Here is an 11,977-nt window from a genome sequence, read left to right on the forward strand (position 1 = left end):
AACTACCAATATTACCAACTATTGCACCCCTTCACTTTTAATAGAATTAGCTTTTATTAAACCTATAATAGCAGGTAACAAGATCACCCTTTTCTCCTTATAGATGATCTTCATCTTCTTCCTCTTCCTTACCCTTAAAAATCCAGAAAATCCCAGAAAATCCACTTCTAATTGCCACAAATCAATCAAAAACACACAAAAACTCTAATTAACATAATCCAAAATATCAAATCAGAACTACTTTAAAAACAAATTACAAAGAGCCCCAAATCACGCTTATCGTTCTCAATCTTTCTGCAAATATCCCCAACGACTCATTGGGGTTGGCGATATCGACGCCGCAACGAAGCTTCTTCGCTTTCACACCCCTATATTGCTCAATCATCGCCTCAGTTCCAGCATCAATATCAATAAAGACTGACTTAGCATGTCGGGAATAAGGGAGGACAAAGTAGCTTAAAGGTCCTCCATTAGACACCTCTTTCTCCTAGCCTCTTCGTGATCCATGATGCCAGCAGATGTAGGCAACATGATGTACCCAAACTGATGTTTAAGAATTTTTTCAATTGGTTAGAAATAACGGAAACATTTCAAAGCTGCTTTGTTTATGATGTAAACAATTTGGTATATTCAGAATAAAATTGGCCTCTTTCTTCTTCATAAACAGGTGTTTTTCAGCATCATACTAATTGATTTTCTTTGTCGGCTAATTTTTGATAAGGTTTTTGGATTTTTCTTGGGGAGAATATTGAAGGAAAAGGTGAAGAATTAATCTGAAGATTGATTAGGAGAAGATTAATTGGGCGTGTGGGTGAGGAGCAACAATGGTGTTAATGTGTTGAAGAAGAGAGAGTGAGTATTAATGGAGTTGATAGAATAAAGATGGCAGTAGAAAAGAAAAAAACAGTTGTTAATGAGGGATTAAAACATTTTTACCTGCCTAGCAGGTAACCGGTCTGCCTATTCTAATACAAGAGAAAGGGTGTAAAACTTGGGTATATTGGTAGTTAAAATAAAGCTTGTAGTATTTTAAGAAGCAGTGTAATAGTTTGGAGTATTGTCATTAAATAACCCTATGAATAATAATAATGGTACTACTAGTAGTAGGACATTTTGTAATGGATCTATCCATCCTCCAAATGCCAATCAAGATAAGCTGGATGAGCTCAGAACCTTACTCAGAAAGGCTGATGTGTATACTTCATTGTTCCAAGAGACACCCAATTAACCAATCAACCAACTTCTTTTGTGAGTTTGATGTGTATAGGGCGCTTTCACCGTCATCGAAGACCGTTATGATTGGTGTCTTCAGAAGGCCGGGAGTTTATGGAGAAAGTGGAAATGCACCTTAGTCAGTAAGTGGCTATACGACGAGACGGGAGCAATAAAGAGGACACCACCAGAATTGTATGACCATATAACACCAGATGAATGGCGTGTGTTTGTGACATCCCACACTACTGCTGCATTTAAGGTAATATTCACTTATTAGTGCAAAATACCAGATGAATGGCATTTGTGTTGTGTTTAAATTATGAGTACATTGTTAGGAAATGGCATTTAGCTGGTGTTTATAGTCATTTGAGTGTATTTTGGTCGGGTTTTTTGGTTCTTAAACTGATAGTACTCCTCCGATATCCTTTTCGTTGATGGGGATGTCATTGTCTCAGTGACTTCTCCAAATAAATTTCAAGTCCTTGCCTGTACAGGAGTCCTTGAAATGTCAAAGTGTGACTTGTGTTATCTTTGTATCGCCTACTATTGCCGGATTTCGAGCAAAGTAATCATTTGTTCTGTTTAATTCATTTTCTATTCTTTGTCTGGGTGTTTTAAATTATGAGTACATTGATAGGCCCCCATTTGGAGACTTTGGTATTAAGTGACAATCTGCTAAGCTTGAAATTCAGCACTAGTTGGAGGCCCCCATTTCGAGTGCTTACACTTCTCTTAGGTTCTTGTAGAATAGGTGGTCGGATTCCTGAATGGATCAAATCACACACCTCCATCCAAGACATGGACCTATCTGAACAACAATTCACTTGAAGGGAGAATTCAAGTTTGTTAAACAATCTGATAATACCAGAAACCTGGCTTCTTGTGTAAAGCAATCAGGGAAAGTGCCAGACTTGAGACGTAATACTCATCCAAGTGTGCTAACCTTTCATAATGTTCCTACCCCTCAGAAGCGATTTAAGTTTCTGAATTGTTGGGCCTCTCATCCTAGTTTCATATATATTGTTGTTATGAAGATATTCATCTTCAGCACTGGTACAATTTATCCACCAGTATTAGTACTAAAAGACTGATAATAACAGCTGCCAAGACAGAGAAATGTTACCGAGTAGTTGAAGATAAATCTAAATGTACCAGTGTTGAAGATAAATCTAATTGTACCGATTATTCACATTAATTAATAACTATACTTTTGTAAAATGTCAGGAAATAAGTGCAAAAAACAAGATGAATGCTTCTATGAAGAAGACAAGGTTCTATGGCTCTCGAGCAGGTTACCGTGGGATTACAATTAAAGTCGTAAGTACTTGGATAAGTCGAGTCTGATGTAGAGTCTTAACAAGACTTGTCAGTTTCCTTGTTGACTTAAAAGTCTAAAATAATCATAATTTTTTTTTTCATCACAGTAATAATCATAATTTTTTTATAGAAGAAAGACTTTGCCGCTAAAGGACACATATTGGAGAAAGTTGACCGACACTTAACTTGGCTAAAGGGTCAGACGCCTAATAACGGAAATCTGACTGAATATGATAAGGAAGTCACTTTGAAAATTGTAAGTTCTTCAATTTTTATATGAATCATTATTTTTTTTTTTGGTGTAAGGTAAGGTATATTGATCTAAAAAAATAGGTACAGAGTGTCAAAATTGTTACAACCAAAGCCTATATTCTTTGCAAAACTGTATAAGAATAACAATTAAATGGCGAGGCAAGACTGTAGAACCTGAGAAACTTGGAAACATGTCGGGATATTTAATTGGACAGAGTATAGTGTTGTACAAATCAGTTTGTCTATGGGCTCTAGCAAGAAGTCACAAGCAGGACAAAAATTTCCTGTATATTGAAAGTTGAAACAAAAGACCTGCAGAGTTTTCAACTTTTCACATGTGAATTTGGTTGTACTGCTGAGTGTACTGCTGAGTGTTGAGCTTGTTTACTTGGTTGCCTACGTTTGCAGTATACAAAGTAGTGATTATGGTCACCTTAGTTTAACATGTCTAGAGTCTGGACGGGAGTCGGAATAAGTCGGAAAAGTTGGGATGATAGAATTAGTGATACGGACATGAGAAATGAGGGATCTGATTCGTTGACCAGCATCGATTCCAGTTACTGAAATTTGTCCTAATAATCAGTTCTCCGTCCTAATTGCTATTGAATGAGTTGGTAAAATCCCAGTACTTGCACACTAAAGGTATAAGAATAGTCTGTCGTCAAAGATACAACACTACAGAGACGGATCATCCCAGGAACATTGAGTCTATTCCAGCAAACATACCTCCATAATACTTGACAATATATGAATCATTATTTATTTCTAGGAATTTATAGAAATATGTATTTATATAATATTATGAATGGGTGTAGAAAGAACTAGAAAAGGAGGTGGAGGCAGGTACATTTGTACCTAAAGGACGAGAAGATATACTTGCTAAGGCACTCGGCAAACCTGAACATGGTGGCCGTGTACGAGGAGTTCCTGATCGCATATGCATAACTGAGTATTTTGGAAAGGCTCCCAAAAGACCGACGACAGAAGTAGAGCGTCTCAAACAGACGGTAATTTATTATGTATATAATGCAAAGAATTTGTTAAAAGGTCTAAATATATTTATTGTTTGTAGATTATTTTACATTAAACTTGATTTGAGAATTTATTTTTACGACATGCAGATAAACACTTTGCAAACACAAGTGTCAGATATGCAAAAGATGATGGTGCATTTTTGGCAAAGTGGTGAGAAGCCAAGTCAAGAAGTATTAGAATGTTTCATGAAGGGAATGTCTATGAGTACTCAAGGATCGAATGTTGGTGCATCTACGGATGGTTCTCATGGTATATCAATACAAGAGAGCGAGGAGCAATCTGGTCAAGAGACACACTCTGAACAGCCACCCCAAGAAAAAATACCGCTGCGTGAAGAGCCTCCTAGTGGGCAACAGGTATATCTTTTGATTTATCACTTTGATTTGCACAAAATTTCTGTTTATATGTGCGATAATTAGTTTCAAATTCTGATTTTACTAAATTTTAAGGGTTGGAGAGACTGTGAATTATCATTACCCGGAAATCCAAATCAGATGGTGGCATCAGGCTTGATGTACATGGAAAGTAAATCGGAATTCATAAGTGTTTATGGCACTTCACTACTAGATGGTTATAAGAAAGTACAAGTTAAGAAAGTACATTCTGGATCGGAAAATGCTAAGTTGCCTGTACCAGTTAGGGAAGACTTGGTAGTATTGATTGACGCGAAGGACTCATATGTTCAGTGGCCTGAGAATCATATTCATAGTCCTAGTAAGGTAATTTTATATTTTCTAAAAATCAAGTGTATTATGCTATACTTAGTTATTATGAATGTTAACTTTTTGGAGAAAATTTAAAAAAGATGGAGATCGTAATGAAGAAGAAGAAGAAGAAGACTCAAAGGTTTCCACAACCTTTGGTCCCGACTTTTCTGGGTGTAGAAGTTAGTAGTGAGTTTAAGCAAAAGTTGAGAACCCCGCTGATGAATGCCTTACTTCTCGAGGCTCGTATATTGAAGACGAGCGGAGCACTTATTAATGTTCCTATTGATGACCACATATTACACCTTGATCAATACACTGCTTTGATTTCTTATGAGGAGCTTATTCATTTGTGTGACGAAGGCGAGATAGGTGTCTCTCACATTTCTATTTTTATGAGGTAAGAATATTTAACATTTTATAACATTAAAGTAAGTTCCATTGTTCTTATGAACTATATGAACAAGTTTAGTTGAAATTGTTGTAGGTATTTGAGTGATCTTACTGATACTTTGAAGTCTACTGTTTTATATGGATTCTTGTTCCCCGAGACGATGTCTAAATTTTGTAGTAAGTGAAGAGTATCGTTCGGATTATATTGCTAGAGCTATGACTTGTAGGGAGTGTGGCAGGGGTCGAAAACTTATATTTGCACCTTATCACGAAGGGTATACATAAACTTTCCCTTTTTTCAACCTTGCTTCTATTTATTTATTCCTGGCTAATTACTTGAAGATATTATCATGGTTCCCTTGTTTTAATCGTAGTGATTAGTCCATCTGATAGTACTGTGTATTGGTGTGATCCTGCTAGATATATGGAGCCTCGACAGTTTTTCGTGGAAACTGTTACTAGGTAAATCGTGTATTATACTTGTTATTAGTGCATTGATTTATGTTTGAAGTAACGGCTTATTTTAGTTAATTGAAATGTAGAGTGTTCGAGAAAAGAAACTCTATCGATCCACTTGCCAGGTTCGAGGCGAAACCGCTTACTTGGAAAATTATTAAGGTATATCGAACTTTTATATTGTTAATATTTTTATAGCTTTATAGAGTCAACCTTAGTCTTAGGGCTTAATGTTGTTGTTGTACCTGAATGATGGGAGGAGGAAGGATAATAACTGGAATGAGGAGGGTACGGTCCAGGGGGAGGATAAGCTGCAGGGGGATAACCAGGGGGATAACCACCTGGTGGTGGGTACTCTGAAGGTGGATATGACTGATGTGAATGATTGTGATAATGATGAGAAGGAGGGTACCCATATGGAGGAGGGTACGCACCATGATGATTGCATCGTCCTGCTCCATACCCCATCAGACCTGACATTAGACCTTTGTCTGTAGGATCATTCCGGTCATCCATTCTTCCAACTTCGATTGGTGATACATATTGATCGGGGCATACCAACTTGTGGTCCTGTGAATATGCAAGTAATGGTTACATATAAGGGTGTTGAAAATTTGCTTATACCTACTGAGACACTACAAGAAAAAGGCTGATTTGCAACGGACTAATTGCAACGAACTGTATAAGTCGTTGCTAAGTATTACTTGCAACAGATATTATTATATTTGCAACGGATATTAAATTATGCAACGGCTAAATGAAAATTTGCAACGGATATTAAATTATGTAACGGCTTAATGAAAATTTGCAACGGATATGCGTCATATCTATTTACCCGCCTAATAAATTTAAAGCTGGTTAATTTATGCAACGGATTTTGTAATGCCTATCCGTTGCATATTGGTTAAACTCCATGCGCGGGTTTTATTTCCATTTTCCCTCTTTATTAAAAACTCATCTTATATACTATTTAGACAAGTCAAAATTCACAACCCCAACTCCACCACTACAAAAATAACGCGGGAAACTGACGGAAATTCTGACGGATTCTCCAGGCCGTCAGATAATTCGGGAAACTGAAGGAATTTCCGTCGGAAAATGGTTCCTGACGGATAATCCGTCAGAATTAAATTGCGCGTTGAATAATGACAATGGCGCCATCACTCAATGACGGTATTTTGACAGATAATCCGTCAGAATTTCTATTTTTCTGACGGATATTCCGTCAGAAAAGTCAACAAAATTTTGACTTACGTGACGGAATTTCCGTCAGTTTGTTTTTAATCATAAAACACACAGCACATCTTCCCCCAACATTGTATACTCTATTTATCCCAAATCAATTTCTATATCTAACCTTAACTTCCCTAAAACCCGACACCACCGTCCACCACCACAGTCCTCCACTTCCGGTGCCACTGCCACAACTCCGGTGTCGCCGTCATCCTTGCCGCCACTAACTCTCCCATCGCTGCCACCATCTCCTTTTTCCTCCTTCCTTTTCGTTCTTTTTTTTAATAAGGTATTTTTTTAATCTCTTGGATCTTCTGAATTAGGGGTTTTGGATTTCCCCAATTTTGTGAATTACCCACTTTTAGATCTAGGTATGTTTTTAATCCTTATTTAATTCCACCATAGTTGTTAAATGTTGTTATTTGAGATGTTCCTGTGTTTATTTGGTACAAAGTATGAATCTTTCTTTGATGGTTGTATTCGTTTTACATAACATTTGTGTTAAACAGCGTTACAAGAGACTAATTTTATAGAGTTGAGTTATAGTAGCACTGTAATTTCGATGTAGATAAACAAGCTTGGAGTAACTGTTTTTATTAGTATATGTGATAATTTTTTGTTTAGGGTGAAACTTAAATCGAATTATTATCACGTAAAATACGATTAGTGGTCTGTTGAGGTCCGTATATGTTAGTATGTGCAATTGATGCGTGTTCATGTGTCGGATTTGGTGGGATTTAAGGAAGGTTCCAAGTAGAAAAACTGATGATAGGTATTGACTCGTTTAGTCTCTTATAAAACCGTCTGCTGATTAATATAATTGAAAACGAATTTATTTAAAATGAAATCAGTTAGATGAAGAAATGATTCTAAAGGAACCGTTTTACTATACAATATACTTATGTAAGACCACCTCATAACATAGCAGCAGTCTCATTGTTGGTGGTTTGATAGTCACACCAGCATGAATTGTTCACCTTGGCTTCAGTCCACTCTTGCAGGTATCTTCTTATTTTTATCATGTTCGAGTATTTCTGTTTAGTTCAGAGTTTATGGTTCATGTCCATAGAGGGTGACTTGTTTTATGGTATCAGTCATAATTCTCATAACTGACCTCTATATCCTGGCTTGAGACCAGCAATGAAAGTCATAAAGACACTTAGACACTATTTATAACCAACTAGGGTATTGATTTTTTGTTTCCTCTCCCTCCCTTTGTTCATGTTTTTCACTGTTTACGTTATGTTGACATCCTTAGCGTGTGATTATGTTAAAAGACCCCCTAATCATTAAAGACCGTGGCTTTGTTGCAGTTGTTCATATTGAATTTGTTCATCCGAGTAGTTGTTTTGTAGGTCTAGTTCTCTATGCATGCCATTGATAGTTTATATTTTTATTGCGTTTCCTCGGATGTGATGTTGTGATCAACCTTCAAATATTGATGATTCAATAGTTTTATTATCTTGTAAAATATTCCTTGACCTCAAGTATTAGACTATTTTAAAAGAGCAATTATAGATAAAATTGAATGGTGTTAGATGTGCAAAAGGTGTTCCTTTAATTGATTTCATGATCTTGTTACAGGATAGTCTTCTCACCTTTGTTGTAAGGAAATTCAATGCTAAGAACTCGAAGCAAATTGGTGAGTACAAATTCGCGCGTTCTCATTTATTCTATATTTTGAATCACTAATGCTATTAAAAACCAAGGTTTTAGTCATATTGATTGTGTTATTTCATTATGAATTTGTTATGCAATTAGGTTAAATTCTCTGCTTTACGTTTTCTAGTGCTGTAATACGGTATGCCTGGGTGAGATTGCACTTATTTGTTTATATGCTTTGTTTAATTTTTTGGCAACTGCTCATTTTCCGGGTAGGACAGATGTTCAGTGCCTGCATCGGTGGCAAAAAGTTGTCAATCCTGAACTGATCAAAGAACCTTGGAGTAAGGAGGTAAATCAAAAATTCAATCCTTTTTATTGTATCAAAATACATTTGTTCGTGGCAAGGAGAATTTGGTGGCTAGAGTTGACTATGCATTTGCGGAATCATGGTGTGCTGATTTGGTACTTCGAACTTTTTAGGAGGATGACTCTATCATTGAGTTAGTTCAGAAACATGGCTGCAGTAGATGGTCCATCATTTTGCAAAGGTATCAATCTTGTTTCATTCCTCTACTGAGTGAAATGTTATCCGTAAAGTTTATCTCCATGCTATATTTAGATCTTCGTTATGATTTATAACTTTATATGTCAAGTTGTAAATGAAGATTTCAATATTTCGCCGACGACCGTGTTTACTTATAATCCTGACATCCATTTCAAGTTTGATTACATCATTTCTGTTATGCTTTGCTCTTTGTCTCTGTCATTGTTGATTCTTATAGAGAATTAATCAAATTAGAACTTCTTGTTCCATGTTTTTGTACTTTGTACTGTTGTAGTGATGGTGCTTTGTAGTGATGGTGCATAAGTTAGTTCATTTGCCTTGAGCTAATTCTTTCTGACATTTGTTATCTCTTTGCTGTTATAGGCGGAAATCCTTGCTGATAGTGGATGATATGCCTAAAACGCCTCAAGCCCTTTTTTTGCCGCCTCGGATTAGGTTTTTTGTACTAGTGTTTGATTGTCGATCAATGTGTGTGACATTTATGCTTGATTTGGATTTCCTAGACCCGACTGCATATGGCCTTTACTAGTGTTTGATTGTCGATCTACCTTGAAAAATGCGGCTTTAATAAGAAGGGGTTAGTTTTTGGTACTGAAGTCGCACGCGAGCATTACTTTGAACGCTCGGCTACTGGAAGTAGAGAGTCCAACAATATCGACCAGGATTATTCGCCCGGAATACTACCTCGACTTGTGAGCAAGAATGTTGAAACTGAGCTCCGCAATAAAGTGCTCGAAGATAAAGTACAAAGAATGGAGGCGTTTCTACAAGCAAAGTTTGGGTCTGACTTTGACCCAAATTGTGATAGCAACCAGTTCCAAAATCGAGACGACTTCAATGATGATGGTGGAAGTGGCAACTCGACATCAATCCCAACTAATTAGCTAGATTACTCCATAATAGCTAGACAACGAAATTGCTTAGCAAATTACGTATGGATTTTTTTGAGGATGTTTTCAATGTATGTACTCTTTTAAATTTGCTAAATGAACAATTCCAAGTTTCTATATTGTTGGCTTCTTTAAAGTTTATTGTTTAATTGTTTGATATCGTAACGAAATGGAGGAAAATGGATGCAGGAATGCTTGAATCTCCCATTTGTGTTTGCAACGGAAATTACAGGTTTTGTGACGGCTATCCATTAATTTAAAAAGTCAATTTGTTGACTTTTCCCTCTACTATGCAACGGAAAACATTTTTTTTGCAACGGAAATCCGTCTCATAATTGACCAAACAGGTGCCACGTGGACCTCATTTAAGCAACGGATCATTCGTTGCAAATAATATACGTCCGTTGCATAAAAATTAGCAACGCCGATCCGTTGCATATTTTTTCATTTGCAACGCCATATAAGCAACGCACCAGTTTGCAACGGATATCCGTTGCAAACTGTATATAAGCAACGGATTAGGGTTATTTCGCAACGGATTGGTCCGTTGCAAATAGGCCTTTTTCTTGTAGTGAGAAGACCAAAAATAGATACTTGTGCTTTTCACTTTTTCGTTTTGATAAACATCAGTAGCTAGTTAGATTTATCTACGCATACCTTTGTTCGTATTGACTATGGAAATCATTGCTTACATGTAGTACTAATACTATTGCTTCAAAGGTATGTAAATCCTGTTGTGAATGCTAATTGTGTTGGTAAATGCTTTTGTGGCTAAGCTAATAAGATGACTAGAATGATGATTGTACCATTGTGGGGCATAATGAATAGGGTATCTACAAGACTACAACTAATTACTCATTTTGAAAATATCATTATGGGTTTTTATTTTAGTGTCCTCGGCAGCCGGTTGGGAGCGTATTATGCGGATATTATGTTTGCCGATATATGTTGGACCTTATCAAAGCAAGATATGTTAATATCACCCCAAATGTATGTTCTTTTCCTTGTCATTTCAATCATTTTTCATCTCTTTGTATTTTTCATTTTCATCATAGTAATTATTTTATTTTACATGTCGTATATAGTGTATTAACTTAAATTTTTGGTGTCTTATGTATGTAGTTCATGTTAACCGCCCCACCATCATATACGGTTGAGCAAATTGACGATGTGCGAAATATTTGGGCTGAATTCACACTCAATTTCAAACCCTAAAGTAATGTTGGATGAAGACCATGCTGGTAGCTTCTTCTTGGAGTTTAATTATTTTTGCACTTTAGGCAACTAAGTGATGAGGAATGAACGATTTTTATTTATGTTTTGTACTTATTTTCGATATTTGTAGCCTTTAGGCTCTTAAAGACATGATAAGAGTTGGTATAATTTTACAACGATTTGTCTTGTGAATTCAAATTAAATTTGAATGTTCATTCAGGTTCTTGTTGCGTAAAACTTTCTTGAGTATATGAATTGCAGGTATAATTTATATGCGCTATCCGATTCAATCGTGTAGGGATACGAAAAAATCGTAAATATTAAAACAAAAAATATCAGAATCAAAGAGACCGGTTACATGTTAAACCTGTTCTATTTGAAAATATAAAATAAAGGCGCGAAATTCAAATATCAGAAACAACGAGAACGGTTACATGTTAAACCTGTTCTCTTTGAAAATAGGCGTCAAATTTAACATTTATCAAAGACAACGGTTCTCAACCAAAAACCGTTCTCCTTGATAAATCAATGAGCACGGTTAAGTAATTCAACCGTTCTGGTTGTTATTACAAAGAGAACGGGTTGACTTCGTACCAACCGTTCTCTTAAATAAAAGAGAACGCTTGGCCACAGGACGGTTCAAAGAGGCTTCAAGAACGGTGTTTAACCGTTCTCTTTGAGCAAAATTGTAGTAGTGAACCCCCTAATTTGGTTACCGTGACGAACTTAGGCAAAGCTGACATTTTTCCATCTCCCTGTGGAGATCGACCCGACTTCCCTAGCTATATTAGTTAGAGCCAGTTGGTTATTTTTTATGGGTATACGACTGCCCTGTCAGCGGACTACTCTCCTTCGATCAATTCAAGTACATGGAGGCCTAAAAGGACGGTCTGCGATGCTGAAGGGACCTCTTCCAGTCAGAAGCCCTCTTTTGGGTTGTTCAAGTGTTTTGGAAGATGAGCCGTAGTGCTATTCGGCTTGTAAAAACAATTTGTATTTTGGATTTGTTAGACTTCTTTATTGCGTTTATACAATAGTAATAGCTTAGTTAGTTTTAATTAGCTTAGGACGAATTTTGACTGCATACCGTTATTTTG

General features: G+C 36.4%; 1 protein-coding gene and 2 long non-coding RNA genes across 3 annotated transcripts; all 3 read left to right on the forward strand.

Annotated features, from left to right (window-relative positions):
• Positions 1-2,438: 2,438 nt before the first annotated feature.
• Positions 2,439-4,238, forward strand: LOC141631014 (uncharacterized). Its single transcript, XM_074443742.1, has 4 exons — positions 2,439-2,532; positions 2,663-2,788; positions 3,600-3,791; positions 3,906-4,238. Exons 1-4 carry the CDS (start codon positions 2,461-2,463, stop codon positions 4,236-4,238), a joined length of 723 nt encoding a protein of 240 aa, XP_074299843.1. The 5' UTR covers positions 2,439-2,460.
• Positions 4,239-5,497: 1,259 nt separating this feature from the next.
• LOC141627364 (uncharacterized) lies at positions 5,498-10,939 on the forward strand. Its single transcript, XR_012536933.1, has 3 exons — positions 5,498-5,534; positions 10,557-10,655; positions 10,788-10,939. It is a non-coding gene; the product is annotated as an uncharacterized LOC141627364 (long non-coding RNA).
• On the forward strand, positions 8,486-9,822 carry LOC141626695 (uncharacterized). The gene is made up of 3 exons (XR_012536283.1): positions 8,486-8,559; positions 8,691-8,758; positions 9,139-9,822. It is a non-coding gene; the product is annotated as an uncharacterized LOC141626695 (long non-coding RNA).
• Positions 10,940-11,977: the final 1,038 nt, after the last annotated feature.

This window comes from Silene latifolia, chromosome Y, assembly GCF_048544455.1.
Source record: "Silene latifolia isolate original U9 population chromosome Y, ASM4854445v1, whole genome shotgun sequence".
Classification (NCBI taxonomy): Eukaryota; Viridiplantae; Streptophyta; class Magnoliopsida; order Caryophyllales; family Caryophyllaceae; genus Silene; species Silene latifolia.